This window comes from Felis catus, chromosome C1 (assembly GCF_018350175.1).
Source record: "Felis catus isolate Fca126 chromosome C1, F.catus_Fca126_mat1.0, whole genome shotgun sequence".
In the NCBI taxonomy this organism is placed as follows: Eukaryota; Metazoa; Chordata; class Mammalia; order Carnivora; family Felidae; genus Felis; species Felis catus.
In genome coordinates this window covers 219,528,960-219,547,634 of record NC_058375.1, presented here as the reverse complement: position 1 = coordinate 219,547,634, position 18,675 = coordinate 219,528,960, and the positions used below count along the sequence as shown (strand labels likewise).

General features: G+C 58.7%; 1 protein-coding gene across 7 annotated transcripts in view; it reads left to right on the top strand.

The window, feature by feature from the left end:
• Positions 1–18,675, top strand: part of HDAC4 (histone deacetylase 4) — a 294,826-nt gene that overhangs the window by 171,785 nt on the left and 104,366 nt on the right. For 6 of the 7 annotated variants that reach the window (XM_023259940.2, XM_045034698.1, XM_023259939.2 and 3 more), the window contains one exon: positions 7,962–8,206. The exons of the other annotated variant lie outside the window; for it this stretch is intronic. In XM_023259940.2, coding sequence (XP_023115708.1) covers positions 7,962–8,206 — 245 coding nt within the window. The remainder of the gene's footprint in view (positions 1–7,961; positions 8,207–18,675) is intronic. 7 annotated transcript variants of the gene reach the window in all.

The following is an 18,675-nucleotide window of genomic DNA, read 5'->3' as shown; positions in this document are numbered from 1 at the left end:
TCAGAAATTGGCAAATAAAGGAAGAGAATCAGGCGCTTGCCCTGCCTTCCTTCTGGAAACTGTCAGAGTGGGAAGATGGTTGGGTCGGGGTCCCTCCTCGGTACTGAAATAAGGTAGCGAATCCCTGGACAGGTGCACCTGACCACATCACCTCAGCAGCCATGTGGGCAGAAGAGCCACGGACGCGCAGGAGCCCAAGGAACCTCTGTGGGGAGGTGGTCTTGCTGGGAAATCGGGCTCCAGAGCTCACAGGGCACCACATTCACCTGCAGCCCAGGCGCTGTCCACGACGTCCAGAGCAGAGCATACTCCGAGGGACAGATGGGCAGTGTCTGTAGCCCATAAGTTGGAGGGGGTGCTGGGGTAGGGGGGAAGGGGAAGCCTTTAGAGCAAAAGAATTGAAGGCACCTATCAGCCAATAGAATGTAAGGACCTTATGTGGGTCTTAATTTGAATATAGTTTAAAAGGCATGTATGGAACACTCCTCAAAACGGGAATGCTTTGAGGCCAATTGATAATATCATGGAAGAGTTGTTCATTTATTTGGGTATATTAATAGGATGTGATTGTGGTTTCAAAATTTTTTTTTTAATGTTCATTTATTTTTGAGAGACAGAGAGCACGAGCAGGGGAGGGGCAGAGAAAGAGGGAGACACAGAATCCAAAGCAGGCTCCAGGCTCTGAGCTGTCGGCACAGAGCCCGACGCGGGGCTCGAACTCACAAACCGCGAGATCATGAGCTGAAGTCGGACGCTCAACCGTCTGAGCCACCCAGGCACCCCTGATTGTGGTTTTTTTTTGTTTGTTTTTTTTTTTAAATTTTTTTTTAACGTTTGTTTATTTTTGAGACAGAGAGAGACAGAGCATGAACGGGGGAGGGTCAGAGTGAGAGAGACACAGAATCTAAAACAGGCTCCAGGCTCTGAGCTGTCAGCACAGAGCCCAACGCGGGGCTCGAACTCACGGACCGCGAGATCATGACCTGAGCCGAAGTCGGACGCTTAACCAACCGAACCACCCAGGCGCCCCAAGATTGTGTTTTTTAAAAGAGTTCATTCAGGGATACTTTCCGAACTACTATAGAAAAAAACGCCTTGACAGCCGGTGTCCCCCACTGTAATCCAGAACAGAAGGGGGTGGGGGTCACGCAGAAGACATGAGGTTCGCCATTAGTTGGCAGTTGTTGGAACTGAGGGATGGACCCCTGGGACTTGATTCAACTGTCCGCCTCTGTGTGCTTCTGAGAATATCCATAAAAAATTTTTTAAAAACGTATTGCAGAGAAAGGTCATAGGCCCCAGGCACAGGCGAGTGGAAGAGGGAGCATCAGCAGCGGCCCGGGATGGGGGTCAGAAGGCAGGTGCGTCAGTCAAGGCCCGTGTGCCAGACCCTCGCCACTCCCCCACCCCCACGGACATGCCGCACACGCCCCTCCTGGGGCAGCGGCCCCCATCTGTGACGGGGCTGGGAAGGGCGGCCAGTCAGACACGCTAGACTCCTGGACGTGCTCCCCACTGTGCTCCGGAGTGAGCCCCCCCCGGGGGTGGCCCGCTGGAGGATTTTTCCTCCAGGAGAACGTAATCCAGAGGCCCTGGCGGGGGGACACCAGCAGGTGGAGGGCATGGGCACCGTAACAAGAGCAGGGGCATAGCTGCCTTCCCGATGAGCGGCGAGCACGGAGACCCTCACTCAGTACCACGCCAAGGTGGGAAGGCTCCTCCCCAGGAAGTAAGGCCACCCCACGCGGACAGTCTTCTGGGCGAGAGCCCCACTCTGCCGACAGCCTGCGTGGGAGTCCCTGCCAACACCCGTACTCGGAGCAGCCTGGCGGCCGGGAAGACGAAGGCAAAACAGACAGATGTGGGAGGACCGAGACTGTGCAGGGTTATCGGTGCCGTCCTCCCAGACCAGAGCAGGTACCTCGTCCACCACGTGAGAGCACGATGCTCTTAAGGGGCCGTCGTTCTCTGAACGTGGCCGGTGAGTCGTCAGTTAAAAACGTCAGAGCTGAAATGGTGCGAAACCCGATGAAGAGGTGAGAATACGTGTGTAAGGAAGCTCATAAAATTGAGCACAAGCAAGCAAGAGAGAAAAACAGAGGACCCTTCGAGATCTACCGAACATAAGAAGTTTCAGAAGCAGAGAGTGCAAAAAGGAAAGCCCCAAGAAGATAACTCAAGGCTGTCCCCGGGGGAGGACAGAGGCTGCCTCGCTGACCGGGCCAGCTGAGTACCCCGCCCTGGCCGGAGGAGAGCCAAGCCCTGTCATCGTGAAATTGCAGAACCCTGGGGACCAGGACAAGACCTGACAAACTTCCAGGGAGAAAAATCTCGTCCCGTCATAGGATCCAGAATCCGGATGGCTTCAGTTTTCAGTAACCATGTTGGGAACAGGAGGGCCAGACAGTGGTGCTTCTAGGATCCTAAAGGAAGTGAGTTTCCGGCTGGAGTTCTGGAGGTAGCAGTGCATGGAGGGGAGATGACTACGAGCAGAACCTCCCTCCCCAGGCCTTCTCTCGAAGGCACCCTGGGAGCCTGAGATCCTGCAGGACGAGAGGAGGGGACAGAGACGGAGGAGGGCGTCCCCTGGAGGAGGAGGAGGAGGCCGGCCCCCTGATGGCAGCTGCTCAGGGGAGCCTGGCCCACCTGGCCGGGCGGGAACTCTCTGGCTTCTGGGCAGGTGCCTGTGCCTGGGGGACCTGAGCCCGGGAGCCTGCCCCAGACCCTTCTCTGTCGCTGACCTGTCTGGGCCAGGCCCTCCTGCTCCCCTCCCTGCCCCGCCCCTTCGCTCCTCTGCGCGAGGAGCCTTCGCGGTGGCTCGTGGCCGAGGGTGGAGGCTGGCCACCGAGGGCGCAGGAGCAGGGACTCTGCATCCGCCCCACCAGATGCCGCAGTGGGGTGGCCTCTGGCTTCCTGGGGGTCACTCGTGACCTCGTCCCGGACAGACCTCTTTCTGCCAGCTATCCCGGAAGCCAAAGGCAGACGGGACTCCAGCCTCTTCCCTCTTCCTGGGAGTCTCCGTCACCCTCTTGTGCTCACTGCTGTCAGCCAAAGAATGGGTGTTTGGGGACACGCGCGTGGATGGCATCACCATAAAGAAAAGCAGGGATGCGTGACCAAGCCAGAATGTTGTGGGGGGTGGGGGGGGGCGGGCACACGATTTCGGGCGATTCTCTGATTCTTCGTTCACTCTTGCTCTGCCCTGACTACGCGTCCTTCAGCGTGCGCGAGGTGTTTCACTCTGCATGAGTTACACATTTCCAAGAGTCCCCCCGCCTCCTCCTCCCTCCCCCCGTCACACACAGACAAAATGTCAGAGTAAGAGGAAATCATAGTTACATGCTTGAAATATCTATTATTTTTCCCTGCGTCTGAATGAGTCATTCTTTACTTGAACAGATCCTAAACTTTGGCCATGTTTTCTAGAGAATAGTGCTCGTCTTTATTTCGCATCTGTATGACGGCGTTTAGCGGAGAGGATCTAACCCACGTAATGGAAAACTACAGTGTCCTTTTTGACGATCATTTATTTTAAAACATAGAGACTGGCAGATTTTTTTTCGCTTTCCGATGGCGAACTTGTCATTCAGACAGCACAGCCGTGCCGTTTCTTATCGAAACGCTGAATATGGCCTTTGTGCTTCTACTAACGTCATGAGTCCGACTGTATTACTATGTTTCTCAAGGCACAACCTATAAAAGCAATTTTCTACTCCACATAAAATATTCATGAGAATACAGGCTTTTTTGTTTGGATGCTGCATTCTTTAAGTAGAGAAGGTTGTATTGTTTTCTTCGGGGAGCTTTGGGTCAAAAGCTCTGGCAGCTTCTGTGGAGAATGCCTGGCCTGTCAAATGGTTTTTGATACAGAAATAGTACGAGTCGCATATGAGACACCCGCCAGCAGCTGGAAAGAAGGGGGACAGTGGCCGTGATCCCCCCCCCACCCCGGCTGTACCAGGCCTGGGACAGCGGGGCTCCGGCCACGTCGCCCACCCGCCGGGCCGCCTGACTGGCCGCGCAGGAGGGATAAGGAGGTGGCATTTCTCTGCAGGCCTCGACAGGGTCTCCTTGTCCCGCGTCCGTTCCCACACCGCCTCTCGTGTCTACCTGCAGACGCGGTGTTGTTTCCACCGGCAGAAGCCGCTTACGGCGCCGCTGACGTAGGTAATGAGTAGCTCTTCCCTCTGCGTGCCCTGCTCTTAGCCTTCTTTAGCAGAAGAACGGAGTTTTGTGCGAGGTTTGTGTGGTAAAGCGAGCAGTAGGCCCTCCCTGGCTAAGAAGCGGTCAACGCAAAAGGAACGTTGCAGTGAGAACAGCACGCCGTCCCGCGGACACCCGCACGTGTCCCGGCTCTCACCCTCCGCGCCCCGCTCACGGGCCCCCTCCGTCGTGTGCGGGCCCCTCGCCCCCGAGCATCCTCTGACCTCGGCCTTTCGTGTCTGGGGAAGGACCAGCGGGGGCTGCCGGGCAGTGCTCCCTTGGAAGGTTCCCTATGCTTCCAGCCTCAGAAGGATCTGGGAAAGGTTTGAGGAAACGAAATGAGCTCCAGCTTGCATGTGGCAGATGTGCACAGCCCGCCTCGGCCCGCTGCTGAGAAGGAACCGTCCAAACAGCCTGGTCCTGCCCCGCGCCCCCACCTGAGCGCTGCTTCCCCTGCGGTGCCCCCCCCCCCGTGCTTCCCCGTGGCAGGCACCCCACTGCCCGCCCTTCTGCGTCTGAGGCCCGGCCTCCCTTGCGCTGTCACCCGCTCTGGCCCCGCACGGACGCTCCAGGATTTGCGCGTGAAGACCCTGCCCTCTGAGTGGGGGTTGAGTTTTCCCTCAACCTGCGTCCCCACGCCCCTCCACGTACACCCTGACCTCCGGCCCTTGTTCACGCTGTGCCCCCGTGTGGATGAACCCCCCCCCCCAGCCCTGTTACAGGCTGGCCTGGGGCTGTCCCCGCGCCCAGCACAGAGCAACAGGGCCCCACACAGCTCCCCAGTAAACGAACGTGTTCGTAGAAAAGTTCAGCCCGCCGTGTTTTTGAAGTTACTAAAAAGCTGCTCTGTGGTCAGCACCTAAAGGGATTGACCGCTAGACATTTCTGATGGTCCCCTGAGCCCCTACGTGAAAAATTGGAGTAAGGAGGGGATCTGCTAAATGAACAGCAGCCGGGTCTTCTGACCAGCGGCTCAGGGCCGGGCTCTGTGCCACGGAAGATCTCGGGTCCCCAGGCAAGATGGGACCCCTTGCACATCTTCTAGCGGGGGTGGGGGGCGGCGCACGAAGTGAGGCAGCTGACACCACGCAGGGCAGCGTGCTGATGTCACACGCTCTCTGTGGCTGTTTACTTAAACCAAAACACTGTTGCTTCGCCAGGCAACCCGGGGCTGCTCTCACCTGGAAAGGGAGTCGAACCTTCTCGCCGCGAGGCTTACAGGCTCAGTGCGTCGGTGCCTGCGTGGGCGTGTGTGACCCTGCAAGACACAGTCGGGTTTATCCTTAGAGAGCAAAGGCTGACTAACCCGGGGAGGCCTGCCCCATGCTCACCTGTGTCTGCGGCGTAAGAGGCACGTTAGCGGGTCCGCGGACAACAGCCTTCTCGCTGCACCCGTGGCCACACAAGGGTGAAACCGGGTAGCCATCCGCAGTAACAGTGCTTCCGGGAGGCGTCCCGCACGGTCACCCTCGGGAGCGAGGGATCACACACTCCCTTGAGAGAGAAGAGTGGGCGTCGAGTCCTGTAAGGAGCCCAGTGACGCCCTCTTTCCTCCACATTTGCTCACGGAGCTGTCCTCCCTGCCCTCGTGTGTGTTCCTTAAAAGAGAGTCTGAAGCAAACGGAGGAAGATATTGAGGTTTTCTACAACTGCTGTTTATGTGATTTTCCCATTTTTCTATATTTCATAATAAAAATGATCAAGAAAGGCAACTGATAAAATCCAGCCTTTCCCAGCTCCGCGTGGTAGGAATGGGTAGGATAACGCTGCTCCCTGGTCCTTCCTGTTCATGAAAAACAATTTATTTGTGTAGATTTTGCTCATGGAAACAGCAAATAAAACCCTCTTAATATATCAAAGCTTGATACGCCATTAGAAATAATTGGTTGCATACATTTTCACAGCTGGAGGGTGCATCTCACTGATGGGGGGAAACGGAAGATAAACAGTGCATTGGCATTTTATCCTGGCCTTGTCGGGGCCCAAAGGATAGGACAAGGGAATACTTTCTAAGAGGGTCGAATACAGAGTATTTTCCCACCACCCTCTGGGTGGCTCTGTCTCTTCCCTCTGTTCCCTGGGGGTCCAGGGTGAGGCACTCCTCAAGGTAAAGCTGGTCCAGGCCCTGGGGCCCCTGTCAGCCCTGCCCCATGGGCCTCGGAGCGCTCCAGGCCCTGGAGCCTGAATGGCTCCGGGTCCTGGGGGTGGAGGAGACCGAGATTTTGTGTAGGAGCCGGACGCCCCGTCCCGGGCAGCATCCAGGACTCCAACTATGTGAGCCGCGCCCTGCAGGCTCCACGGCCACGTGTTTGTCCAGGACACTGGGGCTCAGGCCAGGTGACTACAACGAGGGCTTCTGCCAGAGCTGGGCCTCTCCCTCAGCAGTGTTTCCTAGCCTTGCCTCATCAGAACGGCAGGGCTGTGCCCGCGCAGTGACCACAGAAACGCTCCGTCCTGAGGGGCGGTTCCACGAAAGCGCCAGTTTACCGGGAGCTCTGGGCTTGTGTGGTTGCGGGGTACCGACTCCCCAAGGAACCAGATGATGGCTGGAATCGGAGGGCCCTGTGGTCTGGGTGTCAGGTCCCGGGGCACGTGGGCGGGCCAGTCAGGAGACCCTGGAACAAGGTCAGGTGCATAACGTGGCCCCACCGGCAGAGGATCCGGCCAGAGGTGGCCCTGATGGTAAGGAACTGGGGTGGCCTGCCTCCGTTGAATTTGAATTCCCACCTGAGTACTGAGCTCCCTGGAGCGGGAGCCCCAGTCTCCTGCCCCGCGGCCCTGGGTCTGGTGAGTCACTTGAAGAAAGGGGCCCAGAGCGGGTTGAGGGGAGCTCTCTGGAAGGGGTGGGGAGCTCTGGGCCTGTGAGCTGCAGGAGCACGGTGGGGGGGCAGCTGCCCCTGCAGGGGACTGTTCCCCCGCCTGGCCGAGAAGCAGCACTCACGGCCTGTGCTTTTCAGCCTCGAACCTGCCGTAGGAGGAGTCCCCCCGTGGTTATGGGGTGATGGCCAGAATTTAAAACTTTGTGCACGCTTCTCCTGTCTGCAATTTGGTATTGATCTGTAAGCATCAAGACCGATTTCGCTTCTGTTTCTAATCGGAATCACTTGAGCTCGTTTTCGGCAGTACATTAGCAGGAGGAAGAAAATGCACTCCTTGGTGGAGCGCAGCGGCCCAGGACCCTGATGCACGTGCCGGGCGGGCGCTCACTCGCTGGCCGCGGTCGGGAAACACGTTTTCCGGGAGGGCGCGCGCCTCTCCACGGAAACGCGGGGCTGTCGCGGCCGTGGGGACCCCGGCAGCGGCGCGCGCTCTTCTGCGCTTCGCGCGCACAGGCCCTCAGTGGCTCCGCGAGGAGGAAGGAGAAAAGCGCAGGCCGGCTGGCCTCTCCGCGCACTCGCCTTTAGCTCTCTTTACAGCCAGCTTCTTTCTCTCTCTCGGGACTTTCGGGGACGACGTCAGGGCGGCCGCTGGGTCCCCCCGGGGCCTCTCCTTGCTTGGCGCGGGGCGGGGCGTGCGTCTGGGGGGCGCCTGTCGCGGCCTGACCTCCCACTCGCTCTCGCCGTCTCTGCCCTTGACCACCGGAACGCCCCAAAGGCCTCCCGAGCCCCGCATTTTGAGCCCGTCTGGCAAGGGGGGGGGCGGGGCAGCGTGCTTTAGCCCAGGGGCGCCCCTGGGCATCGGGCAGGGGGCGGGGAGGGGCCCGGGGACGCCGTGCCGCGGCAGTGACCGGCGCCTCTGTGCTGTGCTCTCTCCCGCAGTGGATGTGGCCTCCGCGCTGCCTTTGCAGGTCGCGCCCCCGGCGGTGCCCATGGACCTCCGCCTGGACCACCAGTTCGCGCTGCCCGTGGCGGAGCCCACCCTCCGGGAGCAGCAGCTGCAGCAGGAACTGCTGGCCCTCAAGCAGAAGCAGCAGCTCCAGAGGCAGATCCTCATTGCCGAGTTCCAGAGGCAGCACGAGCAGCTCTCCCGGCAGCACGAGGCCCAGCTGCACGAGCACATCAAAGTAAGTGGGGCGGCGGGGCGCGTGCGCGCCTGCGGGGCCCCCCCGCGCCGGGTTCCTCGGGAGGGGGCGGCGGGGCCCCTGCGCACCGGCCGGACGCCGCGTTGACGCACAGGACGCGCCTTCCTGTGCTGACCCCAACCTGCCGGAGGCCCGCCGGCCGGGCTGACTGTGGTGCCTGCCGCGCGTTGTGGGGAAGTCACCGAGGCACAGGGCAGGAGCGGGCTTAAGGGACGCGCTTGACGTTTCGTTTCATCCCAAAAGATAACGCGTCCCCAAGTAGAAAAATTACCAGCGAGAAGAAACGCCAGAATCTTGATGGACGAGTGACCACCTCTGGGTGGTGCGTTTATAAATCCTTTGCGTTTCCTTCTTGGGACTGGTCTTTTCTCAGTTGTCCCCATTGATCCTTTAGAATTGGAAAAATATGGCACTGTTTTCTTTTCATTTGCATTTAATAAGAAAGAACTAACAGATTTATTTCCTTACTTATTTACTGTAGTTAGTCTCTGTAAATATTCATCCTGAGCCCAGGGTTAAAATTAAATACATTGGAAAGAACCACGTGTTAGTAGCCAGTAGCAAAGCTGTGCTACATCGTGGACAGATCACTTGTGACAGCTGTGACCATAATAGGCTCCACTGTATTTACCACCACGGAGAGAAGCACCGTCCGGGAGATACAAACAGGGCAGATTAAAAGCGAGAGAGAATCTTACCTTTCCCGGTAGCCAGCCTGAAATGAAACAGAAACCCCCGGGTTGTATAATTCATCTGTTCTGTGTGACACAACACCCTAACCTCGGCGATTTAAAGCAACAAGTGTGCCTTAGCTCATGGTTTCCGTGGTCAGGAATGAGGGGCGGCCCAGCTGGGGGTTGTGACTTGGGGTCCCTCGTAAGGCCAGGGCCGTGAGACCCTCTTCCGGGCTCACTCACGTGGGTGTGGACGGGAGGCTCAGGCCTCGTCACCAGCAGAGCCTCCCACAGTGAGCACCCCGAGAGACCAGAACGCCAGGTCCGAGGTGCAAGCCCCAGTGCCTCCTGCGGCCGTCTGGAAAGTGACGCAGCCCCTGTCCTGCCTTATTCCACTGGTCGCGTGCAGCCCTGGTGCATCCTGGGAGGGGCCCAGACAAGGGGTGAGTAGCAGGAGGCAGGGATCCGGGAGTACCGTTGGGAGCCTGGCTACCGGAAGGGGAATGTGAGTGTGTCTTAAGTAACCTCCCGTTTCCAAACTGTTCTTTTAACGTATAACGTGTTAAAGGTTTTGTTTATACGCATCTCGGGACACCATCGTGGACGCTACGCACGGAGCGCGTCTCCGTGTGGACCGGCTGCATTTCCAGCGCTCCGGGGTCACGCGTGGTCCGTGGCCACTATGCGGGACAGCACAGCTGTGGGGAACTGAGAGCCCTCACCCTGTGCTACCGGATGCCCCCGAGACACCCTTTCCATGGAGACCCGCACGGCCCGTGGGCGACAGCGCTCAGCCCCAGGCTTGGCTTTGTCAGGCGCCAGCCGGCCCCTGGGCGGTGTGTGCCACGGGGGCCACGCGGAATCGTTGGCGGGTCTGTCTCCTCCTGCTTCCGGCCGGTAGTTTCTTCCGTCGCAGGGTCTCAGCCACCCCTCCCGTACCCGTAGAATACCGTTCGAAGTATCCATTGAATGGCCGCTGTCGACGGGGTGGGGGAGACGTGACTGTGCCGGGGCCCGTGGCCTCGCTCTCTGTGTACCCGTGCCCGCGGGACCGCGGGGCGAGGCCGCCCAGCGATGTCACGTGGCTCGGTGGGCCACATCACAGATGCGTGAGCACCGCCGGAGGCGCGTCGCGAAGGCTGTGTCCTCGGGCCTCGTGGGGCCGGGCCGGGCCGCGGAGCTGCGTGGCAGGCCCTGGGTCTTGGGAGCTGTGACGCGGCTTCGCTTCTGGGAGTTTGGGTTTGCTGTCGCCCTCGGGCGGCCGGCCCCCCGGGGTCAACGCCCTATCAGCCAAGGCCGGACGGTTCCCTGAGCTGTAGGAGTCCCGGCCCCGTCGTCTGGACTGTAGCATTCTAGGCGGCCTGGGGGTCCCACGGAGCGGAGGGGTCGCTGCGCTCCGTGCCCTCGGCCACCCGCAGCCGTCGTGACGGCCGCTTCTGACAGGTGTCCTCGGGTGTGCGGTTTGGGGGCCCGCGGACCAGGCTCCCCCCCCGCCCCGGCTGACCCCACGCGTGCGCCTGCTGGTGGCCGCTGTTCTGCGTGGTGGGTGGGCGAGCGGCGGGGTCTGGGCGCGGCGACGTGCCCCTGGGGTCCAAGTCTGTGAGGGCGGCCTCGGGAAGCGGTCGCTTGCCAGCGGGAAGTCGCGAGTTGCCGCTCTTCCCGGTGACCGCCTGCGGCCCGTAGGGTGGTCTTCCGCGGCATGGCGGGAAATGAGAAGAGCCCCTCAGCGGGCCGTTTGTCTTGTCCGTGAGGCTAGAGCCTCCCCTTTCTGGGAGTCCCAAAGGCAGACTCTTGGCTGTCCTGCGTCCGGCACGCGCCTCCAGCCCCGCCAGGCCCGGGTCCCCCCCCCCCCCGCCCTGTGGCGGCCTGGGCTCGGCCACCTGCGTTGTCACCCCGTCTTGGCATCTGGCGGGTCACTAGTCTGCCTTCCCCCGTCCTTCCAGGCGGGTCCCTCGTACCCGGAGGCCGGCGGGCCCCGTCGCCGCCCCTCGCCTTTCGAGGCCAGAGCGCCGCGTGCCCCGGAAGGTCCTCTGTCCCCCGGTGACGCGGTTTGCGGCCCCGCCTCTGCTGCCCTGCAGGCCGCGCCCGGCGCCTGGCCGGGGAAGGAGCTCGGGAGCCGCGTCCACCCTGCCCCCCCGGGGCCCTGCGTGCATGTGACGGGGGCCTGCGCTGCCCGCGGACCCGCGGGGGTGGCCTTCTGTGCCCGCGACGCCGAGGGAGGCCACGTGTCAGCTGAATTTGTAGCTGTGGCCGGAAGATGAGAAACCGAGAATAACAAGCGGCTGAGAAGAAACGAGGCCCGTGCGGGAGAGGGGTCGTCGGGAAGCAGGAGGAAGCAAGAGACGGGAACTCCGGGACCCGTCGGTGCTGTCACCTTGGGGCGGGACTGGGCTGCCCGCCTGCCTGGGGCCTCCGCCTCCGGGAGGGGGCAGGTCTGGCTTCCTCTCCCTGACCCCCTGTCCCCACCTGGGGTTCTAGGGCTTTGTGTCACTGCTTTGGAGGTGAAGGGGTCTCCCTCCTGAGTCCTCACATCGGCGCCCGCGAGCTCCAGAGCAGCTACCACAGAGCCTGCGCGGGACCTCCCCACCCCCGCCCCCGGTGTCGCAGAGCCTGCGCGGGACCCCCCCACCCCCGCCCCCCGTGTCGCAGAGCCTGCGCGGGACCCCCCCACCCCCACCCCCGGTGTCGCAGAGCCTGCGCGGGACCCCCTCATGCCACATAACCTATGCATTGACACGCCCCCTGGTTCCACAGAGTCTGTGCGGGGACCTCCCCCCCAGTGCCACATAATCTGTGCCGACCACCGCCCCGCCCCGGTGCCACATAGTCGGTGCAGGGACCCCTGGCCATCAGGCTGCTTCACATGCCAGGTGTGCCCCTGAGAACTCTCCTCACCCACAGGGCCAGATGCTCTAAGAGGTGCCGGGAGCCCCACAGACATGGCTCTCACAGACACGACCCCCCCCATAGATGTGGCTCTCGTAGATGTGGGACCCCCCCACCGATGTGACCCCCACAGATGTCAGGTGTGGCTGTCACACATGTGCCTCCCCATAGATGTGGCCCCCACAGATGTGGCTCTCACAGACACGGCCTCCACAGACATGGCAGTTCAGATGTGGTCTCCCCACAGATGTGGCCTTTATAGGCGTGGCTCTCGTAAATGTCCCCCATACAGATGTGGCCCCCAAAGACACGGCTCTCATAGATGTGGGTCCCCCACAGATGTGGCCCCTACAGATGTGGCTGTCACACACGTGGGCCCCCTCCATAGATGTGCCCCCCCTACAGACGTAGCTCTCACAAATAGACGTGGCCCCCACAAATGCGGTTCTCACAGATGTGCTCCCCCATAGACGTGGCTCTCATAGATGTGGCCTCTATAGGCATGCCTGTCACAAATGTGCACTCTGCCCCCCCCCCCATACATGTGACCTCCATAGTGTGGCTCTCAAAAATGTGATTGCCACAGGGCTCCTGGGTGGTTCAGTCGGTTAAGTGTCTGACTTCAGCTCAGGTCATGATCTCACAGCTTGTGAGTTGGAGCCCCGTGTCGGGCTCTGTGCCGACAGCTCGGAGCCCAGAGCCTGCTTCGGATCCTGTGTCTCCCTCTCTCTCTCTCTCTCCCCCTCCCCTGCTTATGATTTTTCACACTCTCAAAAATAAACATTAAAAAAAATTTTTTTAAATGTGGCCCCCCACAGATGTGGCTCTAAAAGATGTGCACCCTCCTTGGATGTGGCCTCCACATAAATGTGGTTTTCACAAACGTGCCCCCCCATAGACATGGCTCTCACAGATGTGGGCCTCCCTGTGGCTCTCACAGGCATGGCCCCCATGGACGTGGCTGTCACAAATGTGGGCCCCCTCCCATAGATGTGGCCCCCACAGATGTGGTTGTCACTAATGTGCCACCCCACAAATGTGGCTCTCACAGACATGGCCTCCGCAGACATGGCAGTTCAAATGTGGTCCCCTCATAGATGTGGCCTTCATAGATGTGGCTCTCATAAATGTGCCCTCCTCACAGACGGGGCTTTCACAAATGTGAGCCCCCCCCCATATATGTGACCCCCGCAGACTTGGCTCTCACAGATGTCGTCCCCCCCCATAGATGTGGCCCCCCACAGATGTGGCTTTCACAAACCTGCCCCCCACCCCCCCCCACGAACGTGGCTCTCACAAATGTGGCTCTGGGCCCGGTTCTCAAAAGCACAGGGAGAATCTCAAGTTTATATGTTCTCTGCATTTTAATCATGTGTTTTAGTTTTTTATGTAAAATGGAGATCATAAAAGCTGTTTAACCTCTGTAATTGAATCATTACATCAGTTGGCTTTTATTTGGATGATTTAAACTCTCTTCATGAGCCTTCATATTGTTGGTGACATTCGGCAGTGAAGTTTGTCAGACAGATTTCTTCAACACACAATCTAATTAGTGTCATTAAATCATCAGTGAATTTGAATAGGATTTTGTAATTAAAAAGGGAATAATGTTTAAAATGTAACTTAAATTGCTAACTTTGGGTAAATGAGGTCTTTCATGAGGTTTCGGCCGTCAGCATAGCACTCTGTACTTGATGCGATTTCTTGCCGGTTGTGGCTGATTCAGGTACCGTGTCCCGTGTCCCCTCCTTCTGTCCTGAACAGTGAGTTCTCTCCGGAAGAGGGTCCCAGGTGAGCGGCATAACCGAGGCAGAGGAGAGAGCGAGCTTCCGTGGGGCCAGTGTTTACGCCCGGAAGATTCTTTTTTTTTTTTTTTTTTTTAACATTCTTATTTATTTTTGAGAGGGAGAGAGACAGAGCACGAGCAGGGGAGGGGCAGCGAGAGAGGGAGACGGAATCCGAAGCAGGCTCCAGGCTCCGAGCTGTCGGCACAGAGCCCGACAAGGGGCTTGAACTCACGGATTGTGAGATCATGACCTGAGCGGAAGTCAGACGGTCAACCGACTGAGCCCCCCAGGTGCCCCATTGGAAGATTCTTAACCATTTCGTCAGCCGGGGTCGCATATGTGATGAAAAGACCATTGTCTAGATCTGCCGCTTTGGGGGTTAGTTGCGTTACTTTAATTTGTAAAAATTTTGTCCGAGAAACACACGTTTCCGATGCCTCAAGTTGAAAAGTAGCATCGCGCTAACCGGTAGAGCCGGCCGGCCCCGCCTCCCGCTGGGATTCCCAGGCCTCAGGTTGGTTCTGGTCAGGTGTGCTCCCCATCTCCCCCCGGCCAGCTCTGTCCTTCCATTGAAGATCCCACGTGGTGAGGTCCCCCTTGCGGAAATGACGTGGCTCTCTTGCCCTCCGTCCCTCAGCACGTGCAGACGCTGCCACCGTGGGCGCCTCCAAGCACTCAGGCCACGCTCTGATTCGAGAACTCTCCCGGGTCTCCGTTCTTGTGTCTGTGGCTGCATACACACCACACAGTGACCACGTGCCCTTGGGCTCAGCTCCTGGCTCTTCCGCCCTTCCCGTTGTTGGCCTCGTTTCCGTGACCCCGATTCAGATCCCGTCCTGCAGCGTGAACGCGTGTGAGTTCTCACTGTGGGCGACCGCTGGTGATCACACTCACGGAGCCCGACCCTGGTTTTAAGTGTTAACAAAGCGGGCACACGATTTCCACGTCTGAAGGTGTCTGCGGTCTGAATTGGGCACATCTTTAGCTCAGGACCGACGATGGAAATACTCATTTTATGCAGAAAGGACAACGGTTGCATCGTCTAAGCTGGTGCAAGGCCCTTCGTGCTCGAGGGGCGACGGCCGCCATTTCAGAGGGGCTGCAAAGACCGTGTCGTGGGGTGTCTTTGCTTTCGCCCCGTAGCAAACCACCCAAGTCCGGCGCTTGGCACAGCCTCTGTCCGGTTTGCAGAGCGGCGTTGGGGGGGTGCTGCAGGTGTGGGCTTGCTCTCATGCTTCTGTGACCGGCTCTGGCCGGCTGGTGGCCGGCTGACCTGGAATGGCCTCACTCTGTGGCCTGGCGGTTGGCAGGACGTTAGCGGATCATTTGCTGGTCTCAGCGTTCCGAGCTCACAAGAAGACGGCGTGTTTTAAGCCTCTGCCGGAGTCCAAGATGCCGTCGCCTGCTGGCCAGGGCAAGTCTTGAGGCCAAAGTGAGGATTCACCTGGAAATCTACCCCAGGGAACGGATGTTGGGGGCATGCAACGAATAGGGGCCAGAAATGCCATGATCTTCTCCAGGAGACCCTGTCCCGTTCAGAGGGCGCCGAACTCCCTGAGTCAGGAGCACCGAGAAGAGGAGAAGTGGACAGGGCTGTGGGCCTCCCTGTGTTGGCCGTGGTTCCATATTCGGCGTGGGTCTCTTCACCGCCATCCGTGGGCAGTGGTATTTTTATAAACGTATTTTTTCCCCATGTTTTGCACAGACGCTTTTTTGTATCGGGAGCCTGGCCTTCAGCCTCACTGATGGAAACGCTGTGAGCACGAATGGGGCGGGGTTGACACCGGTACCGGGGCCACCGTCTCGGTTCCCCGGTGGCGGTCACCGTCTGCTGTGTTGGGGACACGTCCCCGTAGACCCTCCTGTGTGGCCCACCGAGCGGACAACCCTCTGTGCCCCAGGAGCAGCCGCCGACTGGCCCCGGGGCCCAAGCGTCCCTGGGAGGAGAGGAGGGCCTGCGCCCCGGGGCCCCTGTGCCCGTGTGTGGGAGAGAAGCGGGGGCCTGTGTTCGCGTGCGGACGCCGCCGTTTTCACAGGGAAAGTTTCCACGTAAAAAGTCTCTCTCTCGGGTCGTGTAAGTCGCTGATGTTAATCATCGATTGACTGGAGATTACAAAGAGGAAAATGTTACTCCAGCGCCGCGAGCTGGGAGAGCTGTCCCACCTGAAGCGTGTCCCCGTCATCTTCTGTAAGTCGCGGGCGTGTCTGTAGTTTCACGGGATTGGGATCGCGCTCTGGCCCGCGCTTTCCATTTACTGTGCTGTCACCATGCTCTTTAGCGTGGCACCTCCCTGAGAAACATGATCGCCATGGTTTATTGTGGCATTACAATGAGCCATAATGAATTTAAGTACCCCAAACAGTTGAAGACTGGGACGCGGACGTCGTTTCCAGCTTCTCCTGTTTTCGCCTCCTTGTGCGTGCCTCATGCCTCCGTCTAGACAGAACAGAAGTGCTATTGCCGACCCAAGGTAAGTACCTGCCTCTACTTCTCGTTACCTATTGCCGAGTTCTTCCTGTTCCAAACCTGTTCCAGTCCTGAGTGAATGTGGGTCCGTCCGTCTGTCTGGGTCTTTCGCACCCACACCCACACGATTCTTCGATCGGCAAAATATTAAAGCAGCGTGAACCAGGACAGGGAGCGTTTACTGGCCCGTCCTGGAGGGTGGTGCCCGTGCTCGGTGTCTGTTGGCACCCTCACTCCTGCCCGGCCTCTCTCCCACCCACGGGGAGGCCGGGCCACGCGGTGACTCTGCCTCCCGGCGGGGCGGCGGGCACGACGGACCCCCGGCAGCGTGATGCGCTGGGCTGTACTTGTTCACGGTACGATTCCATTCTGTCTCACATCCTGTCCGCTTCCTCGATGGGGGGTAACCGTATCGCTATATGTTTATTAACTCGTTTCGTTGTTCCGTACTAGCCGTGCTTTCTTTTTGGTGTATGGTACCCTTCGTAAATTAAGGGCGTTGTTTCAGTGTCCCTCATCTGTTGTCATTTGGCTGTCCTTCTTCGTGAACCAGGCGTTTCTCTGAACCGTTGAACTGGCGCCTCTCCCCGATGACAAGCGTGTGTTTGTTTGCCAGACCGCCTCCGAGCCTCCCCCCCCCCCCCCGCCCCGTGCCGACCCGACCGACACAGCTCTCACCGGGAGGCTTGCGTGGCGCCATCCGCCACCCTCCTGGTCCACACGTTTGTTCTGCACGTGGATTCAGCGCCTTTTCTCACGGGGTCTCCCCTGGAGACCTGCTTTGAAGGTGCAGCGGGCCAGTAAATTAGCAGGACGTCTGTAGTAAGTCCCCAGCGTTGAATTCCTAACCCAGGAGTGCACGTCACCCTCTGATGATGTGAGGCTTCTTCTGTCCTGGCGGAAAGCCTTGTTTTGTTTTTTCTCGTGCAAGGCTTACAGGTTCTGTATTTATTGGGGGTATTTTATAGATTGTGTTATCAGAACGGAGTGTGTTGCTTCCCTTTATTTACTGCCTGGCTACTTACCGTCAGTGCGTAGAGAAGCTCCGAATTTCCCGAAGTGCGTTCAGTTTTCTCGTCAGTCCTTGTAAATGTGTAATGGGTTATCTCATGTGCTCCCCGGTAGACGATAACGTCGTCCGCAAATAATACTTGTCTTTTCCTTTTTTTCTTGAGCTGCGTTGACTAAAACTTCCGTGATCACGTAGCGACCTGACCCACTCCATGGCAGCACACGGTGGGGGTCCTGGGCTCGTGGCTTGCGGGAGCAGCAGGGAAGGCGGGACCCTCCTCCTCCATGCCGCGGTCTCCTTCGGGATTGCTCTGGGGCTCCGTCTCCGGGCCATGTCACCACTTGCCCTGTGCTGTTGAGTCAGGCACCCCCACTGGCTGGCTCCGTGAGCAGGTGGCGGGCGCTCTAAGGGCAGAGGTCTTCCCTGGATCCTGTGTGGAGAGACCCTGGCCTTTTTCTGTTGTTGGATTAAATCGTCTTTTGAGCTATTTTATAGTTTCCTAATGAGGATCTTGGTCATCTCCGTTACAGAGGGGCTTTTCCACCGCCTCTGCCAGTTCAGGGTGTCAGGCAGGATGGAGCGCGCGATCCAGAACCGAGGCTCTGCCTGGGGTCACCCAGCCTTCCTGTGCTGCGTCTGCGGTAACCGCCCCGCTTCTGCTGAGCGGCCGCGAGCACGTCTGAGGGCGGGGCAGGCAGCGGCCACGCGCTCACCTGGCAGAGCCAGCGGGGAGAGGGACACTTCCTCGTGGCGAGTGTCTGTTCGCGTTTTTCCTTGTCTTTATTTTCTTTAAAACTTTTTACATGTTTATTAATATTGAGAGACAGAGAGACACAAAGCATGAGCGGGGAGGGGCCGAGAGAGGGAGACACAGAATCCGAAGCAGACTCCAGGCTCCGAGCTGGCGGCACAGAGCCCAACATGGGGCTCGAACTCCCGAGCCGTGAGAACATGACCTGAGCCGAAGTCGGGCACTTAACCGACTGAGCCACTGAGGCGCCCCGCTTTTTTCCTTTGCTTTAATAGAAAATACTTAGTTTCTTCCTCATTCTTTTTATGGGGTTAAAATTCACATATCCTAGGTTATCATTGGCCATTTTAAAGTGTATAATTTATACATTTACAATACCGTACAACCTTGGCCACGATCTAGTTCCAAAATATTTTTGTCGCTCCAAAAAGAAGCCCTGAAGCAGGTACTCCCCGTCTCCCCTGGCCACAGCCCCGGCAGACCGATCTGCTTTCTGTCCGTCAGAGTTTGCCCGCTCGGGATATGCCGCGTACGGGTCGTCACGCGCTACGTGGCCCCTTCACTCAGCGTAAGACTCTCAGGTCTCATCCACGGTGCAGCTGTGTTAGAGCTTCCTTCCTTTTTCAGGCTGCGCGATATTCCCTTGTGTTTTGTCTGTTCATCAGCTGATCTACGCCTGGGCTGTTTCCACCTCTTCGGTGGCCGTGCGTGGCGTTGCTCTTTGAGCATCTGCGCTCACCTCTCTGGGGTGGGTACCTGGGGTCGGGCTTGCCGAGTCACGTGTAGCCCTCCGTTGAACTCTTAGAGGGACCACTAAACCCGACTCACTTTTGTATTTCGTATTTCGGGAAGATACACAAGAGCACAAAATTTA